Genomic DNA, 16,155 nt, shown 5'->3' on the forward strand with positions numbered 1-16,155 from the left:
CCTGACTCCAAGGCAAGGGAATCAAAAAGACACTGTATATTTTATCCAACTGTAGTGATTACCCCCAATGGATTTTACACATGCAAAAATACATTCAGGATGCCTCATTAGCTTGGTATGATGAATAAACTCCATCAATCAACATTTATTTTACTAGATTTAACTGCTATTACCCTTGAGTTGAAAAGGAAATGAAGAAAAATGTAGGCTTGTAGGAGCGGTTTGCCCAAGGGTTTTGTTATGGGTGAAGGAAAAAAAAAAAAAGGCAAAAGGTTTTTTTTTTTTGTCTTAGGTAGGGGATGAGAATTATTTACCCACTTTAAATGTTCTTGTTAACAGATATATCTGACAGGTGGGTAGGACATAAGGTGTATGGTCTTCACAGTAAGAATGTCAAAAATTGCTGGTAGTTGCCTCAAGAGAGCTGAAAGTGATGACCGTCTACTCATTTGGCAAGGAACTGAGATGACTCGAATTGGTGGCATTGGTCTGGTTCTTCATACGCGACTGTCATTACCACGTAAATCACCGGTAGGATTGCCAGCAGCACGGAATTTCAGATGAGCACTGACTGGGGAAGAGGCACAGGAACAACCACCAGAAACCACAAGAACCTCTGAGCTAACTGCTTTCTCCACTAGAATTATTTGCATTGGGAAGATGCCATGGGGAAAACTGGTACTGCAGGAATTGCTCTGAGAAGTAACACAGGATTTCAGTTTTAAGAGAGAAAGAACAGTCCCTATCAGCCCTAAATTAAAATACATTTATTTAGAAAGCCTGTGTACGCATGTGTCTGTGAGGGCATGGTTTTAAAGATAAAATAGCAAGCAGACGGATGCTGATTTATGGAGAGTTAGAATTAAAATAGCCTACATGCAGATTACACCATTGAGCACTAGGCTGTTCTGTCCTATCTGACGCTATTTTTCACTGTTGAATGCTACAACGTTGTCTCCAGTGTATTTCAATAGCACGTTCATAATGGCACAAAGGTACTAACTGACCAGAACATTTCAACAGTGTGTAGAGCAAGACTTCCATCATGCAAAAACACCTCCCCAGATTGCTAGTTTTGTCTGTGCTCTCTATCTGTAGAAAGGTAGCTCCAGTCCCAAATGTATTTATCTCTATCTTATCTCCAATAAAATACCGAAATGGCTCATTATCAAATGAAAAAAAATATCTGGGCTTATATCACGTCATATTAAAAACTCAGCAGTATTTCATTAAATAGCTACATTTGCTTTGTTTGATATTACAATGACAGATCTTACTCTTTCTGACAATACATAATCCAAGATATTTGGCACTCTATCAACTATTCCAGACTTGGAAGGATTATAGATGTGCTGACAGTTAAATGGAGTTAGAGTTCTCTGCCAAAGATAGATAAGTAGCATGTACTCTTTGATAAGTCCTAGCAGAGCCACACTCTGACAGGAATTCCTTTACAACGCTTCTCAATCTCATGCTATGAACCACATCATGCACGCTGCCATTTGCCCCACGAGAGGCTGAACTCCCTTGCCACCAATAAATATATTCCATTTCTTTCCCCAATTACATACATTCTGCTTTCTATTCCAGATTCAAAATAACTCATCAGGCGTGATGGGGCTGGGAGGGGGAGAAGATGGAATGCTTTTGTAATAGCATATACAGAGATCTGGCCAGAATGCTTAATCTGGTTAGCTGTAAGTCGAAAATCTGTCTGGTGGCTTTGTGACAAAGGAATGAGGCTGTGTAGTACAATGCAAATGCCTTATTTTAAATGTTTACAAACAGTGATTCCCATCATTTGCACAGAGTTACTCTATTGAAAGAAGTTCCTGTAGAAACATTACAGCTGGGGGGGCGATTAAATCTTAGATCTTTAGTCGCGACAACTCCTCTGCATGCCAGATTTTTACAATGTAATTACCCTCAGAGGAACACACATGCAGAGCACGAGGATACATGCCAGTACCGTGCTGTAAAAGCAGATGTAAGTTGACTGAACTTTCTTTTTTTTTATAGGGATATAACGATGCTAGCTCCTGCAGAATTTGGTCATGCTTGTACTCACTTAACTGGATGCTACATCATTACAAAACCCATTCGGAAATCTCTTCTTGCCTTCAGTGTAAGTTGGTAGAATGGCAGAGCTCTCACAGTGAAACATTCCTGTATGTGTAATGAAGATCTCGGATCAAACATCTCAACAGATTCATTTAAAATAAGTGTATTATAATTTCCTAGATTATTACCTGCCAAAGCTCAGTGGGTGGTCTCTGAAGGCCTACGCCGCCAGGAATCCCAGGTTCTTAGAATCCTGTCATAGCTGTCTGCATCCACCCCCTCAATGCTTCCAGCTTCCCTTCTTCTGCTTCAAGAAGTAATTCCCTTGGTAGCTGTCACATTAAGCTATTGGGATACAGTCCTGCTGCTGCACTTCTGAATTCTAACTGAACCTGATTGCCAAGTTCACTAACGGAAAGCGAGTACAACCTGCTGCAGCGCCTTGTGCTAATGAAAGTCAATTCCTAATTTCAACCCTTAATTGTGATCAATTGTGTGAAACTTATTCATACAGAGAGAGAACTGATAGGAAGAATTCATACTCGGTGTGGCTATTTAGGATTATACATCATCCAGATTCGCTTCTTCAAGTTTAGATATTTTTCAGACAGAGGGAGATGACAGCTCAGAGCGTTATCACAGGAGCAGATCTGGCAGAGTTTAATCACACAGTAAACACCAAGAATGGCTTTAGAGCCATATGCAGTCAAACCAGCTTATAACTATATACGATCACTATATAGCTTCCTTTTTATATAAAAAGGCGTTCAAGAAGGTGCCTCATATACTTTATTGAGAGAGGTCTGTTCCTTGAAGGTCTTAAGGCCTAACTCCTGGATGAGAAATCACCTCTGGCTCTTCACTCCCTCTTGTACACTCCAGTGATATAAATCAACTTAGAGCACATAAAGCTTTTTATGTTCGTACAGCATTCTCTGAAATACAACCCACAGGAAAATTTTGCTTTCTGTCAGAATTTTCCTGCTTGCCTAATTCTGAAGAAAACAAAATATACACACATTAACATACCAATTAACTGATTTTATATTTTTTAGAATGCTTGCAAGCGCATTATTTTTAACTAAGGAAACTATTTTTATCTTAGTTGTGAGCATGGTTGAGCTCATTTACTTTCTCGAGTATTGGTAAAAGCTGTCACAGACAGGAACCATATATTTGTGTGCTTTATTTTTTTATCAAACGCTACGGCTTGGCCAATAGCTTGCAGAAATAAAATTATGCAAAAGATATTTTCAGGCATGATTATCAAGGGTAACACTTCCTAAAGCGCTTTGTGTGTTATGCCACTATTCGGAAACTCTCCCAGTTTGTTGTTCCCACCAGTGTTAGGATCAGGGTAGCAATTCTAGTCACCTCGCCGTAAAATTTCTTTATCGTGTCACTTACCCTTGCACTGAGACTGGCAGCTTGTACTTTCTACCTTCTACTCACACTGACACTAGTAGTGTCTATTGTTTTCATGGATAGTACTGCAATGGTTCTGTAACCACGCACACAGAACAACAGTAAAAGTAAAATAAATCAGCCATATATCTGCTATCAATGCTGTTTTAAGAACATATTGCCTTATTGTGCATATATGTTTCTCTCTGATTACAATTATAACAAATGGATAACTAACCTTTGCAAGCAAATACAGCATCCTCGTACAATTAACTGTATTCACACAACAGATGTGAAAAACTCTATTTGGACCCAGGAGGGGGAGAAAACAGATGAGTCTGTGGAACAGAAGAATACTTGCAAAATGCTTTCTTTTACAGGACAGCCAAGCATGTAGGTGGGAACGTGGAATTTGGGGAGTTTCAAATATACTTAATACAACGGCAAATTCCTTATTTTGATATTAAGTCAACATATCACTTCACCCTTAAATGCTGCTGGCAGCAAGAGTACCAGATCTCTTGCACAGGAGAAGGAACAAATCTACTAATTACCAATTCCTCTTACATATCAGAAAGAACAAATCCACTAATTAGCAATTCCAGCCAAAGTGATGTGTTTTGGGGGCTGGAATTAGGAGATTAGTTGCAGTCTTTGACCTTTGAAACCAAGTACATTGTCTTCCTCGCCATCTCTAACAAGCAGCAACCCAAGTTTATTAACACTGGTTTCTCGGGTAGCTTGTTATGTCAACGTACTTCTGGTTTTTATGAGACTTCTACACGATGATAAATTCTTATTTCCCACTTACGAAATAGTAAAATAACATGAGGAGGAACTGATAGAGAATGATAGATCTATCTTTTCAAACTGCTCTTGGAAGTATAAAAGCATCTACAGCCAGTTTGAATACAGAAATACCAGTTGAACAAAAGCATTTGGGCCACCTATTTACCCTGCCAGACTTTTTCTCACGGAAGAAACATTCAACACTGATAAGAGAGGACGGCGAAGCCTAAGAAAGACTGGAATTCTGTAAACCCATAGTAATAACATTACAGCTGTTGCACTACCACTACTTCTGACAACTATGTTACTGAATAAGTAAGTGAATATGATTCAGAAAAAAGGTGCAGATTTTGCCAAGGAATCAAAAAGAATATAGTTTTTCACCTTGGAGAGGGAGAAGGAGCACCGGCCCTTTAGTTTTCAGCAACTTCAGCTGCCCAGACTTTAAATTGAACCGATTTGGCTATTAGGTTCAATCAACACTTTATTCAGATGTTTAAACAAAGCCCATTAGGTACAGAGTTAGCAGGTAACTGCCCGAAGAAGCAGTTTAAAGGATGTGCAGCATTGGGGATGGGGAGGAGCCTTCTCTCTGCTGAACTATCAGGTGTCATAAATGAATAATGTATCACCCTTTATCTTTAGATTTCTAAGACATGAATGTATCTCAAATTTCATCCTTTTTAGGCAGTACTAACACAGCTGAAAGCATAAACTCTTTTAAGACAGAGACCTTTAGTACATGCGTTTGATCATATTTGCCTCAACCATTAGAGGTCTTGAACAGAATGACACCATGTAGAAGAAAACATGGTAAAACTTTTAGTTTAAAATATATATCATGCTGTAAATCTAAATGTGTACCATTAGTTTGTATCAGCGCTATCATGTAATTTAAAAAATAATCAAGCAATGTCTTATAGAGCAAAAGTTCATTGCATGTAAAGCCAGCATAGATGGAAACCCGAATTTTAGTTACATATATTTTCTCTGTAGAAAAACAGAAAAAGCATAGAACTATTTGTTGAATTCTGAACCAGAGCATGGGGGTTTTACCCTTCCATAACTTCAAGTTAGGACTGAAAGTAAAAAGAATCATTCTGGAAGCCAATTAACATGATTTGTAGAGGACAGTGTTCGTAACACTAATGAGGAATAACTTACTGCATTCATTTCAGATTTTTGAACCTCAGTAAGAAGGTCATAGCCTGAGGTGAAAGCAACAGTCCTAGAGATAGTGCCAAGAAGTTAAAATGCCAAGCTCTATTTTTATACACTGCTTCTATTTTTAGTTACATCATGATGGAAGTACAGAGCTTATAAAAAAATCATATTCTCAGATGAGAGAAAGTACTCAAATTCTTTCTCGTATATGAAAAGCAGAAGAAACTAAACTTGAAAAAAAATGTTAAGTACAATTTAACAAACTTTACTAGATCATAAAAGGCCAGCAAAAATAACTTTGAAATCATACCCTCAGAGAAAATTAAGGAGCTACCCACAATTTTACCCAATTAATCAAATATTCCTTTTACTGTAATTACAGCTACAAGAAAGTGCAAACGTTCCCCCTTTCAGACTTGTCTGCATCCAAGCACATTTTCCCAGGATCAAAGTTTAGCGGTCAACTTTTAAAACCTGCTCTACCAACAGAAATTTTCAAACTTCTCAACTGATTGCAACGCAAAGCTCACAACTGGCAAGCAGTTCTGCAGTTTAAACCCCTGGTTCAGTTACTCAATTGTTAGTTGCCTTTAGCTGTTTTCCATCCAATATAAACATAAACTGAGGTAATCCTGCAATCTAGTTAACTCATTTCACTTCTGTATTAATTATGGAAGTACCCAAGGGCAGCTCTTTCCCTTGCAGTTCTAATTTATGACTGATGATTACTTCTTTATAAAATGTCTTATTAAAGGTGGCTTATGTTGTTTCTCCCTAATGAACTACAAAGGCACAGCAGAGATGTTTCCGTAAAACAAGTCCGCAATCTGCATTCATTTTATCTAATCACTAATATGTTGTAACAACAAAATCGAGATTGTTTTCGTCTAGTGGTTGATTTCAGCTAAACCAAAGATGAAGACCTACCCTATAACAGGTAGCAATGACCACTCACAGCTTAGTAGGACATCACAGGTTACCAACATGGAACAGACACATATTGTCCAGGACACATTTGTTTTTATAACCCTTTGCATTACATAATTGTGATTGCATTGCATAAGACAGTCCTGCAGCACGGTTCAAAGAACATCTAATGTTTTAAAGCACTATCTCCATTTCAGCTCATTTTTCACACACCTCTCCCAGTCAGTGAGAACAGTCCCTAGGAGAAAACGAACCAAAACACAGGATGCACAAAACAACATGAAAAAGGAAAATGATGCAGAACTGCGAGAGATTATTTCACAGTGATATCAAACAAAAGAATAAACAGTACTCTCATTATCTGTGTGCTACATGCCCTGTTGCTTTTGCTTTTAATGGGATCATGTAAGCAATTTAGCAAGATAACAAAAAAATGAATGAATGAGAACATAAACAAGTGACAGAGCAGTGGAGACACTGAAACTTCTGCTGAGATACTGTAAACCAAACTACAAGTTTATCCTTAACATCAAGAAATAAATATTTTTAAATCTTCTGTTAAAAGAACTACAACCAAATAGACCATCACTTCTTCAAAGCCCGAGTGGAGAAACTCTCTGCCACTACAGAAAGAAATTACAATGAGGAATTTTAAGGATTAAAATACTCTATGCAGAGTGCTTTCTGCAAAAAAGAATTATGAAACAAACTCTCTGAAGGAATGGAGCTTAACACACTCATCACATCCAAAAGGTAGATTCAAAAGTAGCTTCACAAGATCACAAACAAGATTTTAGCTAGTCAGAGTTTTTTTGAGTATCTTATAAATGAAAAGTAACATATTACTAATATAAATTATTACACAGGTTTGTATATAGCTTCCTTCTCAACAATCCAGTCTAGTTTCAACAGTGGTTATATAAGGTCCAAAAAAAGGACGTATTAGCACAGGTCTAATACTTCAATCAATTTGTATGCAAAAATAAAGAGCTTCACTAAGAGCAGAATCTATGCAAATTGCTCTTGGGTCAAAAAAATCTCAGCGTGAAAAGCTTCTAATAAAATTAATTCCCTTTAATTTGTTGTACTACTCGCAATGTTCATTGAAATATAAGCACTGGAATGAATATACTCCCATAACACTGTTCACCAAGAGTGATTTTTTTTTTTAATGCTATATAAAGCAACTTCCAAGCACAGTCACCATTGCATTTGAAAAACTCAGCATCCTTTTAATCATAGATTAACAGGTTTTGAAACGTCACCATACATGTTAACCATTGCAAACTTTAAATAGCTCACTTTAGCTGAAACTCTTTCCTAAAGAGAGTATCAAAATCTCTGATTTGATTCAGTATTTTTAAAAGCGTGGGAGCACGAACTGAAAATGCCTTAAAAGCGACTTAAAGAATCTCTCACTATGCAAACCATTAACTGTGTTTTGGAAGTGATTATATGTGTAAATTATAACAACTTCCAGCCTAAAGTGTACGAAATGTGCTCTTCTCTGTATGCTACAACATCACCACAATCAATAGGAGATGAATTTCGTAGTAGGTTCTTGTAAAGAGCAATAAGGCACTAATAACAATACTGAAGTTCTCTCAACTTTCTGCATGCACTTCATTCAGATTTAGAATTCCTCTACAGAGAGGTCTAGGATCAAAATCCTTTGGGTTTGAGGAAAATTCCCCAAACAGGTGCGACCACACCTACTCCAGTCACATACTGCGAGCACAGACCAACATCGTCATAATTTCCATTGTAAAACTTCACAAAAGAAGATGAAACAAGTACCATCTTAAAAAGGATGGCGTTTGTTGTTCATTGGTCCTTGTGAGTAATACTAGAGATGGTTAAATAGTTAATTATACATCCTAAAAGGGCTTTAAGATTCCAGTCAACAGAATAATCTAGCATAATACATGAATTTCAACTTAGCGATAGTGACAATGCCAGCTTTCATACAACTGGGGTTAAAAAAGCAAGCTAAAACCATGTACACAGGCTTTCTAAAGGCAGAGGACACAGCCTCTTCACTCATCAGTGAATGGAGACAACAGAGGGAACATTGTTTTCAAGTTCAGAGCTTCCTTCATTAAAAGAGATTTCTGGTCATGTAAAATTACCACAGTTCTTCCTCTTTAGCGTAAGGCTGCAAGTTGAGGGGCAAGAACTCCATTCTCATTTACTGTCCAGATTTTAATACAATTCCAATGATAAAAGGTTAAGTCTACATTGTCTCGCTTAATTTTGCACAGCAAGACAATGAGGAGTACTTAAGCCTAAGTAAAAAAGCTTTTCTCTCTTTAAATTAAAGAAGATTAATTAAAAAAAAACCCTCACTTCAAGTATTGCATTTTTTAATCCTAAACTTGGGATCTATGAAATTCTGTGAATGTTGCATAGTATTCTATAAAGAAACCCAAAAGGGCAAATCCTACAAGTTTTGGGTTTTTGTTCCAAGTCAGAGCAAGATTTTTGCAGTCTTCCAAAGAATCATTTTGTCATCAGCACCTAAGATGACATAACACTAAATTTTATATTTATCTGACTTACAGTCTTCTGCAATTCTCAAGACTGGAGAAAGAGGCCTGCTTTCTAAGCTTGCTGAAGCGGCTTCTAAACGAACGTTTGAAAGCAAAATATTGTACCACCAAAATCACTGAAACTAAACCTGAGCCTACAAATAACATCAACTATATCTATTCCTATCAATGGCCATCGTTGATTATTTTTTCAGATGTCCTGTCAAGAATCAGCTTTTGAAATACATGAGATTTAATGAAAGTATTAGCAGGAAGAGCAAAAGAGCAGAGCATCATGTTTAAATTTGTTACATCGGGTCAGTAACTTCTTCCTTTAAGATAAGTCAGAAATGAGACCTACTCCTGAACTAGCAGAAGCAAGCAATGGGTTCTTATATTTAATGGATATAAGATTAAGTCCTTACTATACTTGTTTCTTTACAGAAACTATTTAAATTACAGAGCTTTCTCTTAAGTAAGATGTTACAGAAGATAATGACAAAATGAACTTCCAAGCTATCAGCCAACGTTTGAATGCAATTCCTCAGGCATTATTCTATTTTGATTATTTTCTTCACCTAACACACCCCCTATGGATCAGTTTCATTCTGTTCAGGATCAAGAAGAAAGCACACCGGACACATTTTGAGGCATTTAGACAGATAAAAGATTACATTAATCTCATTTTCCAAGCATATGCTGTCTCTAGAAAGAAACCAGGAACTGGAAATCTCAAAGTGGAACATGAGTCTCCTGGAAAAATAGCAGGAACATCTCATAAATAGGAACTCTCTGATACTGATCAACACAGTGGCAGAAAAGTATTATATTTTTTGTCATGATTGGCAATATGTTCTCATTTCTGAGACGGTCTTACTTCCCTCAAAAAGAACTAAAGCTGTGTGCCTAAAATAGCTGAAAAACAGCTGTTGGATTTTTCACAGGAATGGGTTTTATCCTCATGCTACACATAATGCAAACCACTCATTTGACTAATACATAGTTACATTTGCAGAAGATGGACCTTCATAATATCATCTTTCTTGCTAACAACAAACCAATAAAATATTCCCTTTCGCATAAGTTTTCACGTGCTTTTATTTTTTTATCACTATCATAAACATTTGCCACACCAGCAGCTCTACTCATGTGCATGAAGTTTCCCATCTCCAGAATCATCTGAGCAGTTGAACCCTTAGCTGTAAACGGGGAAGACATTCTGCTTTTGCCTCTTGTATAATCCCGTGGCAGTTGTAAATTCCTCTGGTGACCGGAGAATGTACTAAAAAACCAGTACCTTACCTGAAGAACAGTTTTGCACTCTTGTACTTACCTCAGATTTCACCATCACTCAAGAATAAGCTATTTCAGTTTAGCTTTCTGTGTTAAAAGTTATTAGATTTGGCTTATATAATTTTAAAGTGTTTTAAAGGATTACATGTTACAGTTATCTTTGATAGATATAAATCAATGCCTATCAATCTTCAGCTAAAAGATATTGATTTACAATTTGAAAATGCATTTTCTATACGTTGTGAAAGTATTTAAGCCTTTGGAAAACCATTTCCTTATATGATGTTCCCCTGCTCCGTTAATTTAGAGGCAGATTGTTTTTTGGTTCACAGTGCAGGTGCCTATAGAAGGAAGTCTGCACTGATTCAATCATAAACAAAGCCATGGAGACGCTTCATTCAGCAGCCATCAAAAGATTTATACAAAGGCTGGGAAAAAAACATGCACAACCTGGCAAGAGCTATCCCTATATAAAGAATCCTTTCAAAATCTGGTTTTTTCTCCCTCTTAATAATTTCACCCATGAATATGGATCTCAGAAACCAGGGAATCTAAGCCTGCCTGTCCTGGGGCATGGGGACATGCAGAGAGGGAAGCAGCAGGGGAAATTCAAGTTCAAAATCATTCCGTATGTATACTTTAAATAATACTTGAAAATAATCTTTTTTTGTGTCTAAAACTTTATTTAGACTAATCTGACTTTTGATTTCACAGGTCTGTTTCTTAGAACAAAACACATTCCAAATACATAGAAGGGACCTGCCTGCCTCTCCTCTCCAGCACATCCTGTGAATGCGCTGCTGTGTTCCAGAGAAAGACTTTCCAAAGGTGGCAGGGCGAGAGCGACTGAATACGAGAGCTTTGTCCTCTGCAGCTATCATTGTGCTGTCCCTGTCGCCCACAAATGCAGAGGGCAGGTGAGAATTGAATAGAAACAGACCATGCAGTTGTAAAACCAGGTTCTTTATATATTTAATTTCGCAACTGAGTAACACCTCTCATTACAATTATCAGCTCACCAGCAGAAAGCTCCCCGGTGTGCTGTGCATATTTTCACAAGTTCATTTGTCTCCTCCTGTGGCATCAGTTCAAAAAGGTTCCTAAAGAAACGCCACTAACAACCATTTATATTTTGAGCCTTCAAAGCCAGAGCTGAGCACAATGCAAGCGCTGGTAACTGATATTTAGGTTTCACTCCACAGACTTTCCACACTGGGAATAGATCCCATCTGTTTCCTCTTTATGCACCAGCCTTTGGAAAGCACAGATCTGGGAACTGCCTCCATACAGAGCAGAGCAGAGCTGGCTTTCCCTTCTGCAGAAAGAGCTCCATCATTATGGACAGCTTTCTCCTAAGGCTTCCTACTCCTCGTTTCTCCCTGGTCTCTAAAAACACGATGCGGTTTTCTGGATGTGGGTTTTTTGGAGGGGGGAAGGAGGTGGACCACTTCTCTTTCCTTTCCCCTTGTTCTCCCTGCTTCCTTCTTTCTCGGGAGAGGTTTCCCAGTTTTAAAATCCTCACGCAGGGAACATTTCAATTTCAAGCCTCAACACCATCAACCACAAACAACCCCCGACTCCTGCTTTGGCACAAGAGCGTGAGACGTTCCCCCCCCCAACTCTCCCTCTCCAGCCAAGCTGCTCTCCAGATGGATGCTCCTGGCTCTCCCCTCGTCTATTCCCTTCGCCTCTTCGCTCCCTGTCCCGGCGAGAGGGAAGGAGGAAGGCAGAGAGCAGGATTGTCTTTCAGGCAGGGGGAAACAGGACAGGGCAGGATGCTTTGATCCCAAGCAGCTCAGCACTACTGAAGTCCTCAACTCCTTGCTTCGGGGACCTTCTCCTCTCCAAGCACCCTGACCTCCTTTCCCAGTACAGGGGGCTCCTTCAGCCCACCCTCTACCTTCTCGCACACAGAGCAGGGGGTCCCCCAGCCCCACAACCCGTTCCAGCCTCCCATCCCTCGCCAGCCCCGTGCCAGAAGGGCTCTCCCTTACTCCAGGAGATTCCTCCCTCCGTCCCCCACGTCAGGAGGGGCCCTCCCCTCAGTCACTGGGGACTGGTCCCCCCACAGCTCCCCACGCTGGGGCTGTCTGTGTGTCCCCTTCAGTGCCCCACAAACCGGGAGACAGAGGTCCCCTCCAGCCCCACGCCAGGCTCAGGTTCCCCCCAGACCCCCATGTCAGGGCTGTGTGTGTCCCCTTCACAGCCCCACAAACCAGGAGACGGGGGTCCCCCACTCAGACTCCCCATCCCCGGCTCGGATACCCCATTCCCAGCTCGGATACCCCAATTCCCCGTCACGGATCCCCCTGTTGCCGGCTCGGAGCCCTCATTCCCAGCTAGGAGCCCCTATTCCCGGCTCGGATCCCCTTATTCCCATCCCCGCAGCTCCCTATTACCGGCTCGGATCCCCCTATTCCCGACTTTAAGCCCCTATTCCTGGGCTTGGAGCCCCTATTCCCCGCCTCGGATCCCCTCATTCCCTGGTTCGGGTTCCCCTATTCCCATCCCCGCAGCTCCCTATTACCGGCTCGGATCCCCCTATTCCCGGGCTTGGATCCCCTATTCCCGGCTCAAATCCTCCTATTCCCTGGCTCGGGTTCCCCTATTCCCGACTCGGATCCCTCTATTCCCGACTTGAAGCCCCTATTCCCGTCTCGGATCCCCTATTCCCGGGTTTGGATCCCCTATTCCAGGCTCGGATCCTCCTATTCCCATTCTCGGAGCCCCCTATTCCCGACTCGGATCCCTCTATTGCCGACCCGAAGCCCCCATTCCCGGGCTCAGATCCCCCTATTCCCATCCCCGGAGCCCCCATTCCCGGTCTGGGATCCCCGCTCCCCATCCCCTCCCCGCACTCACTACTTGCAGAGCTGCTGCAGGCAGAGGTCCAGGCACTCTCCCTCCACCTCGTCCTCGGTGATGTGCTCGGAGAGCGGCCGGGGCAGCGCGGGCAGCGGCGGCGGCGGCGGCGCGGGGGGCCGGGGGTCGCCGGGCTCGCTCTCCCCCTCGCCCTCCTCGGCCCCGGCCGCGTCCCCCCCGGCCCCCGGCGGCGGCGGCGGCGGCTCCTCCTCGGCCTCGGCAGCCGGGGCGGCGGCGGGCGTGGGGTCGGGGTCGGGCTCTGCCCCGAAGGGCCCTCGGAACTCGCCCAGGAAGAGCTCGAGGAAGCGGCGGTAAGTCCTCTCCTCCGCGCTGCCCGCGGCCATCGCTCCGCATGCCCGGCAGCCGGCAGCGCCGCCGACCCTGCCTGGCGCCGCCCGGCACCGCCCAGGGGTGAGGGCAGCAGCAGGAGGAGGAGGAGGAGGAGGATGGGGGGGAGGAAGGAGAGGGAGAAGGGAGGGGAGGAGGAGGAGAAGAAGGAGGATAGGGAGAAAGGAGGAGGGAGGAGGAGAAGGATAAGAGAAGGGAGGGGAGGAAGGGAGAGGAGGAGGATGGAGAGGGAGAAAAGGGGAGGACGGAGAGGAAGAGGAGGGGGGAGGATGGAGGGGAGACGGGGAGGAAGGAGAGAGAGAAGAGGGGAGGAAGGAGAGGGAGAAGAGGGAGGAGGATGGAGGGGAGACGGGGAGGAAGGAGAGAGAGAAGAGGGGAGGAAGGAGAGGGAGAAGGAGGAGGATGGAGGGGAGACGGGGAGGAAGGAGAGAGAGAAGAGGGGAGGAAGGAGAGGAAGGAGAGGGAGAAGAGGGAGGAGAATGGAGGGGAGACGGGGAGGAAGGAGAGGGAGAAGAGGGGAGGAAGGAGAGGGAGAAGAGGGAGGAGGATGGAGGGGAGACGGGGAGGAAGCAGAGGGAGGAGAGGGGAGGAAGAGGAGGGAGGATGGAGGAAGGAGAGGGAGAAGAGGGGAGGAAGGAGAGGGAGAGGAGGGAGGAGGATGGAGGGGAGACGGGGAGGAAGGAGAGGGAGAAGGGAGGGAAGGAGGAGAAGGATAGGGAGAAATTAGGAGGGAAGAGTATGGAGGGGAGAGGAGGAGAGGGAGAAGGGAGGGGAGGAAGAGGAGGGAGGAGGATGGAGGGGAGACGGGAGGAGGAAGGAGAGGGAGAAGGAGGGGAGGAGGAGAAGGATAGGGAGAAAGGAGAAGGAGAGGAGAAGGAGAAGAGAAGGGAGGGAAGGAGGAGGATGGAGGGGAGACGGGGAGGAAGGAGAGGGAGAAAGGAGGAGAAGGATAGGGAGAAAGGAGGGGAGAAGAGGGAAAATGGAGGGGAGAGGGAGAAAGGAGAGAGGAGAGAAAAGAGAAGGAGGGAGAGAGGAGAGAGTGAGAAAGGAGAGAGGAGAGAGTGAGAAAGTAGGGAGGAAGAGAGGGAGAAGGGAGGGGAGGAATAAGGTGAAGGACAGGGGAGAGGGAGAAGGGAGGGAGGGGGAAGAAGGAGAGGGAGAAAGGAGGGAGGAGGAGTATGAGAGGGAGAAGAGAGGGGAGCAGGAAATGGAAAAAGGAGAGATGAGGGGATAGGGAGAAGAGAGATGGAGAAAGGATGAAAGAGGAGAGGGAGAAAGAAGGGGAGAGGGAGAAGGGAGGGAGGAGGAAAGGGAGAGAGGGAGAAGAGGGGGGAAGGAGAGTAGGGGGAGAAGGAGAGTGAGGGGAGAGGGAGAACGGAGAGAGAGAGGGGGAGGATGGAGGGAAGGGGCGAGGGAGACCGGGGAAATGGCGGGGGGGGAGAATGAGGGGGGAGCGGGCAGGCTGCCGAGAGGAGGGGGGGCGCCGCCGCGATGAGTCACGGCGAGGCAGCCAGACGCGTAGGTTCCTCTCAGGAACCCGGAGGAAACCTGAGCGCGGTCCCCGTTACCTAATCCCTCGCTCAGGATTTCCCTGCGCTCAGCGTTTCCGCCGCCGCCTCCGCGCGGGGTCCCTGAGGGGAGCCGGGACTCGGACCAGGGAAAATGTCCGCCCCGGAAAGCCCGTGGCAAAGGACGGGCGGCCCTGGCCGGCTCGGCGGGGTCGAGCTCCCCTTAACGGGTTGACCTGGTGGCTCGGGCTGAGCCCCCTCCCTCATTACTGGGTTGACCTGGTTGCTTGGGCTGAGCCCCCTCCCTCATTACTGGGTTGACCTGGTGGCTTGGGCTGAGCCCCCCTCCTCCTTACTGGGTTGACCTGGTTGCTTGGGCTGAGCCCCCTCCCTCATTACTGGGTTGACCTGGTGGCTGGGGCTGAGCTCCCCTCCTTACTGGGTTGACCTGGTGGCTGGGGCTGAGCTCCCTTCCTTACTGGGTTGACCTGGTGACTGGGGCTAAGCCCCAGTCCTTACTGTGTTGATCTGGTGGTTGGTGCTGAGCCCCAGTCCTTACTGGGTTGACCTGGTGGCTGGGGCTGAGCTCCCCTCCTTACTGGTTTGACCTGGTGGCTGGGGCTGAGACCCCCCCCCCTTACTGGTTTGACCTGGTGGCTTGGGCTGAGCCCCCTCCCTCATTACTGGTTTGACCTGGTGGCTGGGGCTAAGCCCCAGTCCTTACTGTGTTGATCTGGTGGTTGGTGCTGAGCCCCAGTCCTTACTGGGTTGACCTGGTGGCTGGGGCTGAGCTCCCCTCCTTACTGGTTTGACCTGGTGGCTGGGGCTGAGACCCCCCCCCCTTACTGGTTTGACCTGGTGGCTTGGGCTGAGCCCCCTCCCTCATTACTGGGTTGACCTGGTGGCTGGGGCTGAGTCCCCAGTCCTTACTGGTTTGACCTGGTGGCTGGGGCTGAGCTCCCCTCCTTACTGGGTTACGCTGGTGGCTGGGGCTGAGCTCCCTTCCTTACTGGGTTGACCTGGTGACTGGGGCTGAGCCCCAGTCCTTACTGGGTTGATCTAGTAGCTGGGGCTGAGCTCCCTCCACAGCCTCCCTGATCAGTCCCTTCCCAAACTCTCCCCACGTTCCAAAGAAGAGGAGTTTTGGGGTTCCTGTTTACGCCTTTTCAATGCCTCTGAGTAATATACATTCAGGATCTGCATATGGATTCATAAATGATCCTTTACATGCTATCTACATGTTCCATGTTCTCTGAAGAGGTGTCTGTGAG

The 16,155-nt window shown here is 44.6% G+C and overlaps 2 protein-coding genes across 2 annotated transcripts in view; both read right to left on the minus strand.

Annotated features, from left to right (window-relative positions):
- Positions 1-13,421, minus strand: part of PPM1E (protein phosphatase, Mg2+/Mn2+ dependent 1E) — a 59,211-nt gene extending 45,790 nt beyond the window's left edge. The window contains exon 1 of the mRNA XM_069874182.1: positions 13,029-13,421. Within this exon, the coding sequence (XP_069730283.1) occupies positions 13,029-13,372 (344 nt within the window). The 5' untranslated portion in view covers positions 13,373-13,421. The remainder of the gene's footprint in view (positions 1-13,028) is intronic.
- Positions 1-16,155, minus strand: part of GDPD1 (glycerophosphodiester phosphodiesterase domain containing 1) — a 211,271-nt gene that overhangs the window by 120,838 nt on the left and 74,278 nt on the right. The gene's annotated exons all lie outside the window — the stretch shown is intronic.

The sequence above is a fragment of the Phaenicophaeus curvirostris genome, chromosome 21 (genome assembly GCF_032191515.1).
Source record: "Phaenicophaeus curvirostris isolate KB17595 chromosome 21, BPBGC_Pcur_1.0, whole genome shotgun sequence".
Taxonomy (NCBI): domain Eukaryota; kingdom Metazoa; phylum Chordata; class Aves; order Cuculiformes; family Cuculidae; genus Phaenicophaeus; species Phaenicophaeus curvirostris.